We start from the raw sequence: 21,750 nt of genomic DNA on the forward strand, positions 1-21,750 counted from the left end.
CCTTCCCACCTTCAAATCAGCACATGTTGACGGCATTTCTTGGACACTACCACCATCAATATCATTTATGAAAATTAAAAATAGAGGGGACCAAACACGAAACCTTGAAAGACCCCACTGGTTGCACTGGTCTCCACTGTAAAAATTGACTATGACAATCTTCTATCTCCTGACTTTTAGCCATCCAACAATCCAGAATTGGATCTTACAGTAATACTAGTTTGTTTTGGTTTATATAGTAGCCTTCCACAAGGGTTGGTATCAAAAGTTTCACTCAAGTCTGGATATATAACGTCAAAATTCTTACCTGCATCCATCTATTTAATAATGCATTATAATAATTTACCAGGTTGGTCAAACACAACCTTCCCTTAACCTGGCTGTGGTGGCAGGTTAAGGGAAGTTTGGAGATAGTCACCCCTTAGGCAACCTTTGAAAATTATAATCTCACATTAACCTCCAACCAGCGATTAAAAATCTGAAACCTTTTCCACCTTCCCAAATACAGACAAACACTTTTATTCATTTGCCTCTGAAGTGATTTTTAATGATTTTTGCAGAGTAACTGAATGCAACAACCATAGCAAGAACCATATCTAAGTGATCAGGTACGAGGGCATAAGTACATTGCTTTGAACCAATGTGACTGCTCTCTCTCAACCAAGTACCTGAAGTGAAAGTGTGCTTACAGTACAGCAAGCCCTTGTGATTATTAATAAAATGATTCACTATGTTCCTGGCCACAGTTGTTCAATTGAACTAGGTGTCTGCAATGATTGAAGATAGATAAGATATTACAGAAGCTTTTCCATTCCTAAAACTTATGAGATGCAAAGTTAACATGCCAATGTTGAGGGTGTGTTTATTTCTGTACACTGTATGAAAGGTGCAGTGCACTATTAAACCTTAATAATAACAGTTCATCTGTGAGGCTAGAAATGATGGACCTGAGACAACCTTACTCACTAATAGCAGCAAAACAAATTTTCCATTAAAAAAATTTTTTCCCCCCCCTTTAATGAAAATATGCTTTTAAGTAATTGAAAGCATCTAAAGTTTTATACTAGGGAATAACAGTAATTTTATGAGAAAAATTTATTTTGAAAAGGCTACTTTACAGTTATAATATATCGTTATGTTATGGAAACATCAATATATTCAAGCTGGGATTATTATTATATTGTATCCTTTTATGACTCTGTACACTAAATGAGAAGCACTGCTCTAGATGTTCATTTGCTTCCCGTCTCACTTCAATTAGAAATTCGATAAAAAATACAATGAAATGCTAATTCTACACAGAACACTCACAAAACTTAACATTTAGCTTTATAAGGGAACTAACTACTGTATTTCCCAGTTGTAATTCAGTTATAAATTTCTGTAATTTACAACTGAATTACAGAGAACACTATTGACTATTCACTTCAATTAGTGTTCTTTGTAATTACGAGATCTGTGCTGTGAAATTCACGTTTGTCAATGTTGAGGATACTTCAAGTAGTAAATCCTTGAGTGAGTTGGGAGATCTCTTAGTCTGATCCAAAATGTAAACCATTTGTATTACACCATATTCTGTAGAAAAATGTTGGTTTACAGTTGGTTTACTATGATTTTATGTAATAACTTAATTGGTGCAACTCAAGGGGTACCTATTAGGGGGGGAAAAAAAGCCTTTTTTTTTGCTGTTGCTGCACCCTCACATTTGACCACTCAGCAATTTCAGATGTTAAACTATGGTGCCTATGACTATGTAGCTGAGTTGTCCCTTATTTCATATTTATGTAATGCATTGTAAATTGGATTCCCTGTAAATAAACATGTCTCATTTGGAAGCTGGGGATCTCTACAAGAAATTGGCAATTTTGAAATTTTATTTTTGAAGTATGTGAAGTATTGCTGTTTAATGTTTTTATTTCGAAGTGTAGCATTATTGTGAACACACACACTACAGGTGTTTGTCAGTGACTCTTTTATCAGGGAAACAGGAAATATATTGTGCAAGAAGTACAGGTGGAATAGGACCAGGGTATGTCTGACAGGGAACAAAAGTAGATGATATAGAGCAGATATCATCTTTTAGGGGCACAAAAGGTGATATTGTTGCACACTTTGCTATTAAGAATAGGAGATCGGAGGACTTACTTCACAAGTATATAGGGTAGTGTTGGTAAAAAGGTATGAGTTAGGATTGAATTTGAAAGTGAATGCAATTCTGCTCAGATGTGATAGGAGGGAGTGTGTGTTGAAAGCCTTGTCAATCAATTTGGCCTTGGGTAGAATGTGCAAAGCTTATGTAGAAATTTTCTCAGTATAGTCTGTATTTGTTAACAGGAGAGATTATTTTTACAGGGATGGAATATACTTAAATAGAAGGTGTGCAAGAATATTTCCTGATGCCATCAAGGCAGTGATAGGTGAATCAGAAAACTTCTAGCTTGGGGGGAATACACAGACAAATAGATTAACTAAAGCTGGTGGCAGAGGTGAAGGTGATTCTTGCACTGCTTCTATTGGAAAATGGAGCAAACTGGTAAGCAAAGTGACTGGGATTTCAGGCCCTGCTGTGGATCATTATGGAACAAGTAAAGACATGGGTTGTGTAAGGGTAACTAAGAGTAATAACATGTGCATGTATACTTGCATGTACACGAATGCAAGGAGCATTGTAATTAAACTTGATGAATTTGAAGTACTGATTAAGTTATCAAGTGCAGACATTATAGGGATAGTAGACACATGGAGTCACTGAGACATAAGTGATGATGAATTTGAATATGAGGAGTAGAGTGTATACAGGAAGGACAGATGAGCAGATGGAAGGGTTATGCTCTTAGTTAAGAAGCATATTAAATATAGGGCAGTACATCCAGTCGACATGGGTGACCAGTGCAATATTTTTGCAATGGTCACCCAAAAATCTGATGCTATCGAGGCAGTGTTAGGTGGGTCGGAAAACTGCTAGCTTGGCGGAATACAAGGACTAATAGATTAACAGTAGCCACTGGCAGAAGTGAAAGTGATTCTTGCACTGCTTCTATTGGTGAGCATTAGCCTGGAAAACAAGATGCAGGATATTTCAGAGACTGCTGGGAGTCACTGCAGTACAAGTAAACACATGGGTTGTGTTAGGGTAGCTAAGAATAGGAACTGGTGCATGTATACTTGGTGTACACCAATGCTAGGAGTTCGTTGAGGTATTGCTCAAAACATCAAAGGCAGATATTGTGGGGATTTCAGAGACGTGGTGTCACACAGATATAAGGAATGCAGAACTGGAATTTGGGGAGTACAATGTCTACAGAAAGGACAGACAGGGTAGGAAGGGAGAAGGGGTTATGCTATTAGTTAAGAAATACATAAAATCCAAGGAAGTGAAGCCAGTCGACATTGCTGGACAGTGCAGTGTCGAGCCAGTTTGGTGTGACATAAGCATTGGGAGATCAAAATTGAGAGTAGGAGTGTGCTATAGGCCTAATGACTCTGATGAGTATAATAAGAAACTGTACGGGGAAATAGAATTGGCCAGTAAATCAGAGAGTCTTATAATGGGGGATTTTAATTTCCCAGATATTGACTGGAATTTGGGGGCTGGTCACTCACACACTAGCAAGGCTTTTGTGGATTTATTGGATGATTGTTTTCTACATCAGCATGTTCAGGAGGCAACTAGAGGGAGTAATACTCTTGATTTGATTATCAGTAGTGATTCTTCGTGCATTAAGAATCTGCAGGTAAATGAACCACTAAGTGGCAGTGATCACAGTGTGCTGATGTGGGATTTACTCAAAGAGGTAACTACCATTAGGGGTAAAGGGAAGGGTTATTGCTTTCGTAAAGGCGACTACGATGGACTGAGACAGTATTTAAATTCTATACAGTGGGACCAACTGATGATGTTACCAACAGCAAATTCAAAATGGGAAGCATTCAAAGAACTTATCTTGGAAGCTACTAGGCTTTACATACCAACTAAGAAATATTGTTCAAGGTTTAGGCCTAAGTGGATGTCAGATGAACTAATGAGACATATGGCAGAGAAGAAAAATGCATGGGATACATACAAATTAACACATGACACAGAAGCCTATGATAGATACAAGTTGATCTGTAACCAAGTTGCAAAGGAGGTTAGGCAGGCAAAGGCAGATTACAAGAAATCTTTGGCAAGGGATGCAAAGAAAAACAGCAAAGAGTTCTTTACTTATGTAAACTCTAGAAGGAAGAGGATGAATCAGATTAGTCCACTTGATATTGATGGATCAACCGTTGATGATCCTGCTCAGGTAGCTAACAAACTGAATGAATATTTTGCATCAACATTCACACATGAGGAGTTATTCAGCGAGGAGAATGCCAGAGGTGTATTCAACTCTGGCAGTAAGCTAGAGAATCTTGTAATAACTGAGAGTAAAGTGGAGGAGAAATTGTTGAAGATAAATACAAGAAAGGCACCTGGGGTGGACGGGATATATCCAGTTATATTAAAGGAAGCAGCAAAGGAAGTAAGCAAACCCTTAGCCATAATTATGAGAGCTTCCTTGGACTCAGGGGAAGTACCCATGGACTGGAGATGTGCAAATGTAACCCCAATTCACAAAGGAGGATCAAAGGGCGACACAAATAATTATAGACCTGTTAGTTTAACTTCTGTTCCTGGAAAATTAATGGAGCCACTGGTTAAAGAAGCACTGCAGGATTATCTAGACAAGACTTCAGTCATAGCTCAGACACAGCATGGTATTGTTAAGGGGAAGTCTTGCCTGACCAATTTGATTGGCTACTATGATGCAGTCACAAAAAGAACTGGATGCAGGGAATAACTTTGATATTATATACTTGGATCTTAGAAAGCTTTTGATACTGTTGCACATGGAAGACTGCTGCACAAATTGGAGCAGTGTGGCATTGGAGGCAAATTGCTGCTGTGGATAAAGGGGTGGTTGAGGGGGAGAAGACAGAGAGTGGTAATCAATGGACACTGCTCATCGTGGACTAATGTTATTAGTGGAGTCCCTCAGGGTTCAGTATTGGGTCCATTATTGTTTTCTGTATTTATAAATGATATTGATGATGGTATATCAAGCTTAATGTCCAAGTTTGCCGACGATACAAAGGCTGGCAGGGTTGTCAAGGACACTACTGACATTATGCTACTGCAACAGGATCTGAAAAGGTTGAGCAGATGGGCTTCGAGGTGGCAAATGAAGTTTAACATTGACAAATGTAATGTACTACATATGGGAAACAGCAACCCCAGAACAACGTATCAACTCTGTGGTACTACACTGACAGTGGTAGAGAATGAAAGGGACCTGGAGTGGTTGTGCAGGCAGATATGAAGTTTTCTGAGCAGTGCAGACGGGCTGCAAGAGTAGCTCATGGTGTATTGTCAATGATATATAGGAATTTTTCTAGCAGGGATAAGGAGGTGATTATTCCCTTGTATAAGGCAATGGTCAGACCACACCTAGAGTACTGTATACAGGTCTGGAGGCCTCATTTCAAGAAGGATGTAGAGATGCTGGAACGAGTACAGAGAAGGGCAACAAGATTAGTGAATGTAACAAAGGGGTGCTCTTACGAAGAAAGGCTTAAGTTTTGCAAATTACAGTGTCTGGAGACTAGGCACCGGCGAGGTGATCTGATAGAGGTGTATAAAGCCTTGAATGGTTTGAGCATGCTCAATGCTGATGGGATTCTTCCTCTTGCTCAGAATAATCACCTGAGAGGGCATAAATTCAAATTGAGAAAAGACAGATGTAGGAGAGACGTGAGGAAATTTGCCTTTAGCCAGCGGGTGGTTGGTTGGTGGAATAAATGTCCATCCCTTGTCGTGGAAGGTGATAGCCTAAATAAGTTTAAGGCTCAACTGAACAGGTATTTCGAATGAACAGAGGGGTGAAGTGGAAGTGGTTAGTTTTTATTTATTTATTTATTTATTTTTTTTTTTTGGCTGATGCTGCATAAGCTTGCTTTCTTGCATCAAATGCCTCTGTAATGCTAAAATCTGGTGTGTGATATAAGCAACGGGGAAATAAACTTGAGAGTAGGAATGTGTTATAGGCCTAATGACTGTGATCAGTATACCAAACAACTATACAGAGAAAGTTGGCCAGTAAATCAGAATGTTTTATAATTGGGATTATAAGACATTCTTGGAGGAATTCCTACTGCAGCATCTTAGAGAAGCAACAAGAGGAAGCAATGCTCTTGATCTTGTTATCAATAGTGATTATACATACATTAAGACTTTGCAGGTAAGGTAAAAGAAAAGACACCTACTGAGAGGCAGCAATCACAGTGTATCAATGTGAAATTTAATTAAAGACAATATTACTATAAAGGGTAAAGGAAGAGGCTTTTGCTTTCGTAAGGGTTACAGTTATCTCAGACAGTTTTTAAGTTCTATGCAGTGTGGCCAACCAGAGATGTTACCACCAGCTAATTCTAAATGGAAAGCATTCAGGTAAGTAATAGTAGAAACTACTAGGCTTTTCATACCAACAAAGAAATACTGTTCAGGGCAAATACCTAAATGGATATAAGCTGAACTATTGAGACAAGTGGCAGGGAAGAAAAGTGCATGGGATGCATAGAAATTATCATGTGATTCAGAAGCTTATGATAGGTAAAAATTCGCATTAGCATTAATAGTGGGATATGATGCAAGAAAGCAAGCTTATACAGCATTAGACAAAAACACACACACATCACTTATCTATTCCCTCCAATAGTTTCTCTAGTTCCACCCATCCTCATATTTTTGCAAGTTACAGAACTAAAGCCTTTCTTAGTAAGGGCACCCCTTTGTTCTCCTTACCAATCTCGTTTCCCTCCTCTGTACTCATTCCAGCAGCTCTACATCCTTCCTAAAATGAGGCCTCCAGACCTGTATTCAGTACTCAAGATGTGGCTTGACCATCACCTTATCCCTGCTAGCAAAATTCCTGTATATCATTGACAAAACCCCATGAGTTGTCCTCAGTGGACTTTTAGCAGAATTATACCTTGCCAAAATTGAAGGAATTTATTTAAACCCATTTATTCTCAATTTCCTATTACAAAAGATATCATGGATGATTATCTGTGTCCATGCAAACTAGAAGTATGTTTTTTGAATTATAATAGTTATATTTGTGTATAAGAAATCAGTTTTATTTAAGCAATCCTTAATGCACATATAAATATATGTTGAGATTACATTAGATGAAAAAATTTAAGTGTATAATGAAGTAAAGAAATTTATTACTGTGTAATCAAGAAATTTATTACTGTGTAATTGATTACACAGTAATTGATTACTGTGTAATCAATTGCTGTGTAATCAAGTCACAAAGAAGGTTAGGCAAGCTAAGGCAGATTATCAGAAGGCTCTGGCAAAGAAAAGCAGAAAGACTTTTATGCAAAAGACTTCTGTACTTTAGGTTCCTGAAAAAGTGAATAGGTATTTTGCATCTACATTCAAACATCAGGAATTCTTTAGTGGAGGGAATGCCAGAAGTTTATCAAACTCCAGTGGGAAGCTAAATGACTGTGATAAATGAAAGGAAAATGGAAGAGAAATTGTTGAAACTGAACATGAAAAAAGGTACCTAGGATGGATGGGATCTATGCAATCATATTAAGAGAGGCAGCAGAGGAGGTAAACAATCCTTTAGCGTTAATTATGAGAGCATCATCATTAGATTCAGTCTAAGTCCCTATGGACTGGATATTACGAATGTATCCCCAATTCAAAAAAGGGAGTAAAATGACGACATGAGTATTACAGACCTGTTAGCTGTTCCAGAGAAAATAATGGAGTCACTGGTTAAAGAAGTAATGGTGGACTATCTGGACAGGAATGCAGTTATACTGCAGTCACAGCAAGGATTTGTTAAGTGGTGGTTCTGTCTAACCAATCTTATGGGTTACTGTGATGCAGGGATCAAGGAACTGGATGAAAAAAATAATTTTGATATCATAATTATTTACTTGGATTTCAGGAATGATTTTGATACTGTTGCACATAAAAGACTGGAGTACAAACTGGAGCAATGTGGCATATAGGGGAAGTAACTGCTATGGATAAAGGGATGGTTAAGTGGAAGAATACAGAGAGTGGTTATAGATGGCCACAGCTCTTTGTGGACTAATGTTATCAGAGGAGTCCCAAATGGTTCAGTGCTGAGCCCATTGTTTTCAATATTTATTAATGATAATGATGCAGGTATATCAAGCTTAAGGTCAAAGTTTACGGATGATACAAAGGATGGCAGGGTGGTTAATGACAGCAATCAGCGTGAGCTACTGCAACAAGATCTTGAAAAATTAGGTCAATGGGATGAGAAATGGCAGTTGAAGTTTAAAATTGACAAATGCAAGGTAGGACATATGAGTAGCAATAATCCCTGAGTAACTTATCAACTGTGTGGTACAACATTTAATGTAGTGGAAAATGAAAAAGACCTGGAGGTAATTGTTCAGTCAGATATGAAATTTTCTGAGAACTGCAGACCTGCTGCCCAAGACAGCTCATTGGGTTTTGTCAGTGAAATACAGAAGCTTTTCTAGCAGAGATAAAGAAGTGATTATTTTTTTGTACAAGCCTTTGAGTATTGGAAACATGGAGGCCTCGCTTTAGAAAGGATGTAGCACTGCTGGAATGGCTACATAGGAGGGCATCCAGATTTTTGAAGGGAGCAAAAGGGGTTCCTAGAAAGTCTTAAAAACTACAAATTGCAGTTCTGGAGACTTAGGCACCTGTGGGGGTGATCTGATTGAGATGTTTAAGGATGTGAATGGCATTCTTCCTCTTGCTCAGACTGCACGTGAGAGGGCATAAATTTAAGTTAGCATTAGTTGAGTCATATGATGCAAGAAAGTAAGCTTATATAGCATCAGGCAAAAAAAAAACAAAAAAAACCAATTTTCACCCATTCGGTCACTCCAAATGTTTGTCTAGTTCAGCCTTAAATTTATTTAAGCTATCAACTTCCACAACAACAGATGGAAGTCTGTTCCAGCAATCAACTACCCGGTGGCTAAAGGCAAACTTCCGCACGTCTATTCTACAACCGTCTTTCCTCAGTTTGAATCTATGCCCTCTCAGATTCTTAATCTGAGCAAGTGGAAGTATCCCATCAGCATTGAGCCTACTCAAACCATTCAAGGCCTTATACACCTCAATCAGATCACCTCGCAGGTGCTTAGTCTCCAGATGCTGCAACTTTCAGAACTTAAGCCTCCCTTGAAAAGAGTACCCCTTTGTTCCTCTCACCAATCTTGTTGCCCTTTTCTGTACTCATTCTAGCAATTCTACATCCTCCCTAAAATGAGACCTCCAGACTTGTATGCAGTACTCAAGGTGTTGCCTGACAATTGCTTTATACAAAGGAATAATCACCTCCTTGTCTCTGCTAACAAAACTCCTATATATATCATTGACAAAACTGCACGACCTGCTTAGAGAACTTCATATCTGACTGCACAATTGCCCCCAGGTCTTCTTCATTCTCCACCTCTCTGAGTGTAGTACCACGCAGTTGGTACGTTTCTTTTGGGTTACCTCTACCCATATACAGTACTTTGCATTTGTCAATGTTAAACTTCAATTGCTGCTTCTCAGCCCATCTGTCTAAATTTGCTAGATCCTAATGCAGTAGCATACTGCCTTTACTGTCATTAACAACCCTGCCACCTTTGTATCATCTGCAAACTTGGACATTAAGTCTGATATATACCTTCATCGATATCATTGATAAATCCCCAAAACAACAATGGGCCCAGCACCGAACCCTGGGGGACTCCACTAATAACATTAGCCCAAGTAGAGCAATGTCCATTTATTACCACTCTTTGCCGTCTCCTACTCAACCATCCCTTCATCCATTGCAGCAACTTGCCCTTAAGGCCATACTGCTTTAATTCGTACAGCAGTCTTTGATGTGCAACAGTATCAAAAGCTTCCCTGAATTCCAAGTATATGATATCAAAATTATTTTTTGCATCCAGTTCCTTTGTGAACACATCATAGTATCCAATCAAATTGGTCAGAAATGACTTACCCTTAACAAACCTATGCTGTGTCTGAACTATAACTGTAGTCTCGTCTAGGTGATCCTGCATCTTTTTTAACCAGTGACTCCATTGTTTTCCCCGGAACAGAAGCTAAATTAACAGGTCTATAATTATTTGTGTCTATTCTGAACCCCCTTTGTGAATTGAGGATTCATTTGCACATCTTCAGTACATGGGGACCTCTCCTGAATCTAAAGATGCTTTCATAATTATGACTAAGGATTTGCTGACTTACATCACTGCCTCCTTCAATATTACTGGATAGACTTCATCTGCCCCAGGTGCCTTTTTTATGTTTCATTTCAACAATTTCTCCTCCACTTAGCTCTCTGGTATTACAAAATCATTTAGTTCCCTGTTAGAGTTTAGTAAACCTGTCCTCCCATTCCTTACAGAATTCCTCATGTTGAATGCAGATGCAAAATACTCATTCAGTTTGTCAGCTATCTGAGCAGATTATCAACAGTCAAACCCACAACATCAAAACATCAAGTGGACCAATCTGATTCATCCCCTTCAATCTAGAATTTACATAAGTGAAGAAGTCTTTGTTGGGGTTTTTTTACATCCTTTTCCAAGGATTTCTCGAAATCAGCCTTTGCTTGACTAACCTCCTTTGTGACTTGCTTACAGACTTGCTTACGTCTGCCATAGGCTTCTGTAAAAAAAAAAAAGTAAAGTGCGGCCATTATCAACCCACTGCAGGATGGAAGCCTCAACAATTCATGCTGAGGGAAAATGGACCATAATCTGCCACGCTGGTCCGGTGCGGGTTGGCAGATCGACCGTATTCAGCAGTCAGGGGCTTGGACCCCGGTCTACTCAAAGAGCGTGTGCTACTGCACTCCTGCTCCTGACTACTCGGCTACGGAGCCATAGGCCTCTGTGTCATCTGCTAATTTATATATATCTATGCATTTTTATTCTCTGCCACATGTCTGATTAGTTCATCTGACATCCATTTAGGTCTAAATCTTGAACAGTATTTCTTAGTTGTTATGAAAAGCCCAGTAGCTTCCAAGATTAATTTTTTGAAGGCTACCCATTTATAATTTTCTGTTTTTAACATCAGTTGATCCCACTGTATAGAATTTAAAAACTTTCTGAGACCATTATAGTAACCTTTACGAAAACAAAACTCTCTTCCCTTTACCCTTGATGGTAACGACATCTTTAAGTAAATCTTACATCAGGATGAAAAAAAGCCATGAATTAGAGTTGAATTTCAAGGAGTAGAATTTTTTAAAGCCTGGTCTGTACTTGTTAACAGAAAAGACTGCTTCTACAGGGATGGGATACACTTAAATAGAAAGGGTGCAAGAATGTTTGCTGATGCTATCGAGGCAGTGTTAGGTGGGTTGGAAAACTGCTAGCTTGGGGGGATACAATGGCTAATAGATTAACAGTAGCCACTGGCAGCAGTGAGTGATTCTTGCACTGCTTCTATTGGAATGAGCAGCAGCCTGGAAAACAAGATGCAGGGTATTTCAGAGACAGCTGGGAGTCATTGTGATACAAGTAAACACATGGGTTGTGTTAGGGTAGCTAAGAATAGGAACAGGTGCATGTATACTTGCTTGTACACTAATGCTAGGAGTTTGGTAAATAAATTTGATGAATTTGAGGTATTGCTCAAAACATCAAAGGCAGATATTGTTGGGATATCAGAGACGTGGTGTCACACAGATATAAGGAATGCAGAACTGGAATTTGGAGAGTACAATGTGTACAGAGAGGATAGGAAGGGAGGAGGGGCTGTGCTATTAGTTACGAAACACATAAAATCCAAGTGAAGCCAGTCGACATCGCTGGACAGTGCAGTGTCGAGTCAGTTTGGTGTGACATAACCATTGGGAGATCAAAATTGAGAGTAGGAGTGTGCTATAGGCCTAATGACGCTGATGAGTATAATAAGAAACTGTACAGGGAAATAGAGTGGGCCAGTAAATCAGAGTGTCTTATAATTTTAATTTCCCAGATATTGAATGGAATTTGTGGGTTGGTCACTCACACACTAGCAAGGCTTTTGTGGATTTATTGGATGATTGTTTTCTACATCAGCATGTTCAGGAGGCAACCAGAGGGAGTAATACTCTTGATCTGATTATCAGTAGTGAATTTTCAGGCATTAAGAATCTGCAGATAAAGGAACCATTAGGTGGCAGTGATCACAGTGTGCTGAAGTGGGATTTACTCAAAGAGGTAACTACTATCAGGGGTAAGGAAGGGTTTTTGCTTTCGTAAAGGCGACTACGATGGTCTGATACAGTATTTAAATTCCATACAGTGGGACCAACTGATGATGTTACTAACAGCAAATTCAAAATGGGAAGCATTCAAAGAACTTATCTTGTAAGCTACTAGGCTTTACATACCAATTAAGAAATATTGTTCACGGTTTAGGTCTAAGTGGATGTCAGATCAACTAATGAGACATATGGCCGAGAAGAAAAATGCATTTGATACATATAAATTAATGGGTGACATGGAAGCCTATGATAGATATAAGCTGGTCTGTAACCATGTCACAAAAGAGATTAGGCAGGCAAAGGCAGATTATGAGAAACCTTTGGCAAGGGATGCAAAGAAAAACAGAAAAGAGTTCTTTACCTATGTGTAAACTCTAGAAGGAAAGGGATGAATCAGATTGGTCCACTGGATGGTTCAACAGTTGAGGATCCTGCTCAGGTGGCTAACAAACTAAATGAGTATTTTGCATCTACATTCACACATGAGGGGTTATTCAGGAAGGGGAATGCCAGAGGTGGCGTAAACTCTGGTTGTTGTTTGGTTGGTTTTTAGGAGCATTAGCAACTAAGGCCATATTGCTCTGGGATATGCGGTGGTCATTCCTTGACCTTTCTGCATCCTCCGTATTTGGGGGTGACGGGCTCGAACCCCGGTCTAATCAAGAAGCGTGTGCTGTGCACTGCTGCTCCTTCCCACCTGGCTACGGAGACACCGTAAACTCTGGTATTGAGCTAGATGATTTTGTAAGAACTGAGAGGAAAGTGGAGGAGAAATTGTTGAGGATAGACATAAAAAAGCATGCGGGGTGGATGGGATCTATCCAGTTATATTAAAGGAGGCAGCAAAGGAAGTAAGCAAACCCTTAGCCATAATTATGAGATCTTCTTTGGACTCAGGGGAGGTACCCATAGACTGGAGATGTGCAAATGTTGATCCCAATTCACAAAGGAGGATCAAAGGCTGACACAAGTAATTATAGACCTGTGAGTTTAACTTCTGTTCCAGGAAAATTAATGGAGGCACTGGTTAAAGAAGCACTGCAGGATCATCTAGACAAGACTTCAGTTATAGCTCGGACACAGCATGGTTTTGTTAAGGGAAAGTCTTGCCTGACCAATTTGATTGGATTCTATGATGCAGTCACAAAAGAACTGGATGCAGGGAATATTATATATTTGGTATTGCCTTTGATATTATATATTTGGATCTCATAGAGGCTTTTGATACTGTTCCACATGGAAGACTGCTACACAAATTGGAGCAGTGTGGCATTGGAGGCAAATTGCTGCTATGGATAAAGGGTTGGTTGAGGGGGGGGAGAAGACAGTGGTAATCAATGGACAATGCTCATCGTGGACTAATGTTATTAGTGGAGTCCCTCAGGGTTCAGTGTTGGGTCCATTTTTGTTTTCTGTATTTATAAATGATATTGATGATGGTATATCAAGCTTAATGCCCAAGTTTGCAGACGATACAAAGGTTGGCAGGGTTGTTAAGGACACTACTGATGCTATGCTGCTGCAACAGGATCTGGAAAAGTTGAGCAGATGGGCTGAGAGGTGGCAAATGAAGTTTAACATTGACAAATGTAAAGTACTACATATGGGAAACAGTAAACCCACAGCAACATATCAACTCTGTGGTACTACACTGACACTGGTAGAGAATGAAAAGGAACTGGGGGTAATTGTGCAGGCATATATGAAGTTTTCTGAGCAGTGCAGATGGGCTGCAAGGGTAGCTCATGGTGCCTTGTCAATGATATACAGGAAGTTTTCTAGCAGGGATAAGGAGGTGATTATTCCCTTGTATAAGGCAATGGTCAGGCCACACCTTGAGTACTGTATACAGGTCTGGAGGCCTCATTTCAAGAAGGATGTAGAGCTGCTGGAACGAGTACAGAGAAGGGCAACAAGATTAGTGAATGGAACAAAGGGTTGCACTTACGAAGAAAGGCTTAAGTTTTGCAAATTACAGTGTCTGGAGACTAGGCAGTTACAGGTCTGAAAGAGGTGTATAAAGCCTTGAATGGTTTGAGCATGCTCAATGCTGATGGGATTCTTCCTCTTGCTCACTGAGCAAGAGGAAGAATAATCACCTGAGAGGGCATAAATTCAAATTGAGGAAAGACAGATATAGGATAGATGTGCAGAAATTTGCCTTTAGCCAGTGGGTAGTTGGGTTGGTGGAACAGACTTCCATCCCTTGTTGTGAAAGTTGGTAGCCTAAATAAATTTAAGGCTCAGCTGGACAGGTATTTTGAACAAACGGAGGGGTGAAATGGGAGTGTTTTTTTTTTTTTTTTTTCTTTGTTTTTGGCTGATGCTGCATAAGCTTGCTTTCTTGCATCATATGCCTCTACTAATTCTAATTTACTAAATGATTGTGATCACTCACTGTCACCTAGTGGTTCTTTTATCTGCAAATTCTTACTGCATGAATTATCACTTCTGATAATTAGATCAAAAGTATTACTCCCTTTATTTGCTCCTTGATGAACACATTGCCATATAAATCAATCCTCTAAAAAATACACAAGTCTTGTTAGTGTGCATATGACCAATCCACAAGTTCTAGTCAATATATGGGAAGTTAAAATCACCCATTACAAGACATTTTGATTTATTGGCCCACTCTGTTTCACTGCCCAATTGTTCCTTGTACTCATCAAAGTCACCCTTCCTACCCAGTAATTTTATTTTATCCTGTCTATCCTTTCTGTACACACTGAACTCCTCAAATTCCAATTCTGCACAGCTTATATCTCTGTGTCACCATTTCTCTGATATCCCAATGATATCTACCTTTGATGTCTTGATCAGCACTTCAAATTTATTTCTATATTTCTAGCATTGGTATTTATGCAAGTATACATGCACCTGTTCTTACTCTTAGTTACCCTAACACAGCCTATGTATTTACTTGTTCCATGATGACTCCTAGCAGCACTTGAAATCCATAGAAACCTGCTGCTCATTACAATAGCAGTGCAAGAATCACTTTTGGCTCTGCCTGTGGCTACCATTAATCTTTTAGTCTGTGAATCCCCCCCAAGCAAGCAGTTTTCTGACCCACTTAAACTGTATCAATGGCATCAGAAAATATTCTTGCACTCTTTCTATTTAATTGAATCCCATCCATGTAGAAGCAGTCTCTCCTGTTAGCAAGCACAGACCATGCTGAAAAAAATTTTATCCAATGAGCCTTGCACAATCTCTCCAGGGCTGAATTTATTGACAGAGGCTCTTGTCATATACTCCCTCCTATCGTGCATGGGCAGAATTGCAGACACTTTCAAATTTAATCTGACTTGCAACTTTTTTTCAACATTGATCTGTACTTGTTAAGTAAATCTGGAGATCTTTCATATTTAAGTTCAGGAAGGATGGTTGAAGTTGAAGGAAAGATGTGTGGAAGTTTGCCTTAAGCCAGTGGATGTTTGATTGCTGGAAGAGGCTTCCATCTGTTGTGTGATTGGATGGTTTGAATAAACTCAAGGAAGAAATAGACAAATTCTTGAAGGGTATGGATGAGTAAGGTGTATAGTGGTTTTTTTTTTTTTTTTTTTTTTTGATGATATATCAGGTTGCTTTCTTGCATGATTTGCCACTACTATTACAATAATTGTTTTTTCCCTGTTTAAAATATTGAACAAATTTCATCCACTGACAGCAAAACTGTAAAATTAAAACATGCAAAACTATTTTTACTTATATAAAAATATTACCTAATAGACCATTGAGTATTCATTTTAAAAAATTGGAAAAAAACTGGGTAATTTTTATTTTTTGCTATAATGTGGTTTATTTTGTATTTAATATCAGAAAAAGTCACTCTTGTGTGGTTTTTCCCAAAAATCAAAATTGTCACTTTTTTTTTTTTTTTTTTTTTTTTTCTAGATTCCGGATGTGGTATATAGTTTGACTTCATTAACAACATTATTTCTGAGATTTAATAGGATCAAAATTGTTGGTGAAGAAATAGCCAATTTCACAGTAAGCAGTTAATTAAATTTTATAAAAATATGGAAATATGATAATTTTTAATTTATTATAAATTTAGTTTTATATATCATATACTTTAAAAAAGGTTCAAATTAAATCACTCTTACACCAATTGAGAGGTTGCTGCTAACTGCAACAGAAGAAATTCTTGAGCAGCACTAATTGCTACCAAGCAGTTAAATATACCTAAATTAGCTAATTCCAATATTAAAAAGGAACCAAATAAATAAACAATATATGGGGGTTGGTGACTGCACTCTCAAGAGAAAACATCGCCATGGGATTCCACAAATATTGTGCAACTGTTGCCTGTGAACACTAGGATAAATACCCAGACCACCTTAGGCCAGGTTGACTGAGTAAAAGAGGATATAACATGGATCTCTAATTTCTTTTGGTTCTGACAGCGAATATAGCATGACGTGGCTCATGCATGTTTAAGGGATATGAGATTATATATTGTAGGATGGATATCTTCGGAATACTTCCCAAGCTTTTTTATTTGACCCTTTTTGTTGTTACTTTATCATTTTTTTGTAAATGGTGGAAACTAGATAGATGTTTCTGGAATTGCAATAGTAAAAACAATATTTTTTTGCCATCACTGATAGGCTACTGACTGGCTATAGTGATGTCAACCTCTGCCAGACTTTGGAAGCCATTCCAGTCAGCCTGATCAGTCTTCATTAGTTGGTCTAAAAAGAAAGCATGGTCTCCTATTAAGGAATGAAGTTATTACAGGGAAGTGATCACTTCCATAGCAGTCTTCCATCTCCTAAGTAAGGAAGGTGAGATTAAAAAAAATAGAAAATGTATGGATTGGCATACAAAAGGTGTTGGTTCCCATATTTAGAAGGGACAGGTCATTGTCAATGAGAATATGATCTGTGGCACATCAATTTCCATTAATGTCGTTACTTACCCATGTTAAAATCTCTTTTTTAACACAGGAGTAGGTGATTTGTGTAAAGTGTGTTTAGAGTCTAATGGCACCAGGGGTTTCCCTCATCTCCACATAGTATACCTTGTCACGTGTTACAGTATGCTGTAAAGGCTAGAGATTTAAAAGTGTATGGATATTGTAGAGTATAGTCTCATGTACCATTGTTCATCTGGCCATTTAGCCGTTGGACCCTTATTGATGCCCACCACTGCTAACACTCTGCCCTGTGGAGGCAGACCAGGTACTCAGTAATTTTATTTTATCACTCTGGCAGGCCCTGCCACCTAGTTTCCTGAGATTTTAGTGGCTAGGGCCTATGGTTGAGGGGGGGGGGGAACACAAGATGCGATTTTTGAGGATAAGACACAAATGAGGTTAGAAGCCAAACAGGGTGATGCAAGATTCAATTTGGAGAGTTAAATTTTTGATTGTGTAGGGTGTACACTGTGTAGTTTAGGTATGGGGGGGAAGGAGACTGAAGACTGAAATATAGGGTCAAATAGGGAAGGCGATCTCAGGGAATGTCAGTGGGGCACGCCAGTGCCCCACCAGGAGGAAACTGTGAGGTGGAAGGGTGGAGACAAGGCGCCATTGCCTACCCCCACAAGGGGAAGGGAAAGAAAGATAGGCCAAGCAAGAACACCTGCCCAGATTGCCAAAGGAGTATTAGTAATGGCTGCATGGTGCAAGAAAGCCTATGGCTTATGTTGCACCAGCCAAAAAAAAAAAAAAAAAAACTAATAATTAATAAAAGAAAAGGAAATTAAACCTATCATCCTATGCCTTTCCCCTCACCTGAAGGTACTATCCAGATGACTTTTGAATTTCCCCAAACTGTCAGCCTCTACCACCCATGTAGGCAACTTATTCCAGTAATTTATAACTCGCTGGCTAAAATAAAACTTCTAGCAGTCCAATCTAAACATCTCCCCTCCCCCGTAACTTGAATTTATGTCCCCTAGTTCTAGCATCATTTATTATCTTGAAAATTTCGTCCTCATTCATTTTACTGATGCCTCTCAGACCCTTAAACACCTCAATCAAATCTCCTCTAAGGTGTCTAGTTTCCAAACTCTGCAACCCACGTATTCAAAGTCTTTCTTCATAAGGACACCCTTTTGCCAATCTCACCAAGTGAGTTACCCGTCTTTGTACCCTTTCAAGAAGCTCGATGTCTTCTTTAGGTGTGGTCTGCATACTTGAACACAGTATTCCAAGTGTGGTCTAACAAAAGCCTTATATAATGGGATTATCATGTCTGTATCTCTACTTGCAAAAGTTCAATAGATCATCAAATAGGACACCATGGGCCTTCCTTGCAACCTGTTTACAATGCTCAGAGAATTTCATGTCTGACCGTATCATAACACCCAAGTCCCTTTCCTCCAGTACTGGGTTTAGTTGAACTCCACCAAGTGAATAAGTTATTTTGGGATTACTGTTTCCCAGGTGTTAATACCTTACACTTTGTTGGATTAAAGCATAGCTGCCATTTTTCTGACCATTCCTGAAGTCTATCTAGGTCTCTCTGAAGAAGCTCAGCTTGACAATGATATTAACTACTCTACCAATTTTAACATCATCTGCAAATTTAGACATCACGCCGTCTATCCCTTCATCAGTGTCGTTTATGAAAATTAAGAACAACAGTGGTCCTAATAGTGATCCTTGGGGAACCCCACTTCTTACATCAACCCAATCTGAGGAAGAGCCATTTATCACAACCCTCTGCCTCCTGCCCCGAAGCCATCCTGCTATCCATCTAAGGATTTTCACAGTGATTCCAACCTGTTCCAGCTTATAAAACAACCGCTCATGTGGGACTGAGTCAAAAGCTTTGCTGATCTAAATAAACAATGTCGAAATTATTCCCTAAATACAGCTCGTGAGTGACCCTTTCAAAATAGCAAACCAGATTTGTTAAACATTATTTTCCCTTTACAAAACCATGCTGAGTAACCTTGAGAATTTCAATTCTATCCAAATGATCCTGAATTCCACCCTTGATCATTGCCTCCATGATTTTCCCTACCACTGAAATCAGACTGACAGGTTGATAATTTCCCACTTCACTCTTAGAACCACCCTTATGTATGGGAATACATTGGCACTTTTCCAATCCAACGGAATCTCCCCAGAGTCTAGTGATGCTCGCATAATTAGCCTCAATGGTTCAATGCACTCACTTGCGCCTCCCTTAAGTTTATAAGGTATATTCCATCAACTCCAGGAGCCTTACTGGCCTGTAGGCTCGAAAGTTTTTTCATTAAATAATCTTGCGAAATTTCAATATCATTAATTACATATTTTTCAACTTCGTTCCCACAATTTCCCATTGTCACGAAAGTCTTTCATCTGTAAATATCGATGCAAAATAACTGTTGAGTTCATCTGCAATGGCAGCTGGTGTATTTAATACTATCCCCTTTCCCTTACATAAAGGTCCGACCTGGTTTGTCTTGCTCTTCTTAGCATTTATATATGTGAAGAATTCCTTATTCCCCCTCTTTGCTCTGTTTGCTGGTGATTTCTCATAAACTGCCTTTGCCTGTTGAACCTTTTCTGTGGCTCTATTACAGATCATCTTGTAGCTGTTACAGGCTTCAGTACTTTTTATTGCTCTATAACTTTTCCATGCCACCTTTTTCTGCTCAAGTAATGCGGCAACTTCACTATTCATCCAACTTGGAACCCTCCTCGTGGAGTATTTTTTTTTAATGGTAAATATGCATTCAAGGCGTCTGTGATTAATGTTTTAAAAGCATACCACAGTTCAATTGTATTTGTTTTCTGTGTGATATCTATCCAGTTGATAGAGGCCATGTAGTACCTTAAGGCATTGTAATTTCCTTTTCTGAAATTAAAACCCATTCCCTTGTCTTTTACTACTGCTACCTCTCTTTTCATCATCCGCTGTAGAACTCCATGATCACTTCCTGTTACTGGCTCCTCTACTGTCAGCCCTCTTATGTCATCTGATTCATGGGTGATGATGAGGTCTAGGATATTCTTTTCTCTAGTACTTTCTCTGACATATTGATGCAAATAACAGTTATCTAGTTGATTTAAAAAGTTTGTTCCCCATGTCGAGTTTCCTTCCCATTTACTCCAATCAATTAGAGGCAAACTGAAATCACCCATATTAAGACATTGATGCTTACTTGCCCACGCCATTTGCATGTAGAGGCTCCATCATAATCTTCACAATCACCTGGTCTGTAGATCATTGTATCTCGCATTATACCTTTATTTCCAACTATCTCACACCATACAGATTCTATACTAGCACGTGAAACGTCTGAATCTGGAAAAGCTATCGTCGCTTAGGCTGCTTCTGATAAGAAGCAGCCTGAGCAACGATAGCTTTTCCAGATTTCCCCACCACCCCTTCTATCCTTCCTAAATACATTATACAAGCCATACTGAAACTCATCATTCCCTATTTCCGGGTAATAACACATTTCCGTAAGCCCTATTTTGTCCTTGTTACTTGTTTTAACCAGTAGTTCGAATTTGCTCATTTTATTGATGACACTTCTAATATTACTACATAAACAATTGAGACTTACTGTTCTTGCATGTTTAACAACCCTTGAAGTTTTTTAGGCTCTCTTCCCTGGCATTAGCTACCAGCTCACTTGAAACGTTTCTGCCCCCAGAACATCTAGATAATATGTCCAGTTGGGGTAACAGATAAGAACTCTTGAGGTATGTGCAAGAATTACTTTGACCAATATGATCAGATAAACGTGTGTCAGTATTATCCACATCCCCCCCCCCCTAACTAGCAGTTTCCCTGAACCTTTAAGGTATCCTCAATAAAACTGGCAAAAACTTTTGCACCACCTTTGTTTAAGTGTATCCCGTCTCTACAAAACAAATTCCTTCACCTACAATTGCGGACCAATCTGATAGAAATTTCCCCCCAAAAGCCTTTAGAGTCCTTTAAGTATTGAGTTAATCCACAAGGCTTTTAACATATACCCTCCTATCGTGTCTGGGCAGAACTGCAGACACATAGACATTGTGGCCTAGCTCGTGGCATTTCCTCAGTATGGTCCTGTATTTTACCAACAAATCATCAGATCGTGTACCTTTGATGTCATTAGTCTCCACATGAATAATAATATTCTCTTTACCCCTCTTAAAATCTGACAGTCTGTTGGTGACATCATTAATAGTTGCTCCTGGCAGACATACCCTGGTTGTACTCCACCTATCCTTATTACAAAAAATATTCCCTGTTTCCCTGACAATGGAGTCTCCTAATAAAACAATGTCCTTTTTAACCAGAGTAGTTTGCACTTGGTTTTTCTGTTTTGAGGCCCGAATCGGGAGTGCATCACTTGGTAGATTGTTGGAGTCTTGAGTCCCTGACGAGCTCCCAGATGCATTATTCTCGAGGGCAAGCACCCATTTTTTCAGTGACTCAAATTGTTCCATCAGTGGACCAAATTGTAATTTAAGATCGGTGCACTCTTTGCATCGATC

General features: G+C 39.0%; 1 protein-coding gene across 3 annotated transcripts in view; it reads left to right on the forward strand.

The window, feature by feature from the left end:
- Positions 1–21,750, forward strand: part of LOC150078496 (leucine-rich repeat protein soc-2 homolog) — a 487,454-nt gene that overhangs the window by 93,586 nt on the left and 372,118 nt on the right. For 2 of the 3 annotated variants that reach the window (XM_090385300.1, XM_090385302.1), the window contains one exon: positions 16,212–16,307. The exons of the other annotated variant lie outside the window; for it this stretch is intronic. In XM_090385300.1, the coding sequence (XP_090241426.1) occupies positions 16,212–16,307 (96 nt within the window). The remainder of the gene's footprint in view (positions 1–16,211; positions 16,308–21,750) is intronic. 3 annotated transcript variants of the gene reach the window in all.

This window comes from Mastigoproctus giganteus, chromosome 11 (assembly GCF_048544385.1).
Source record: "Mastigoproctus giganteus isolate SK-2022 chromosome 11, ASM4854438v1, whole genome shotgun sequence".
NCBI classification, from domain to species: Eukaryota; Metazoa; Arthropoda; class Arachnida; order Uropygi; family Thelyphonidae; genus Mastigoproctus; species Mastigoproctus giganteus.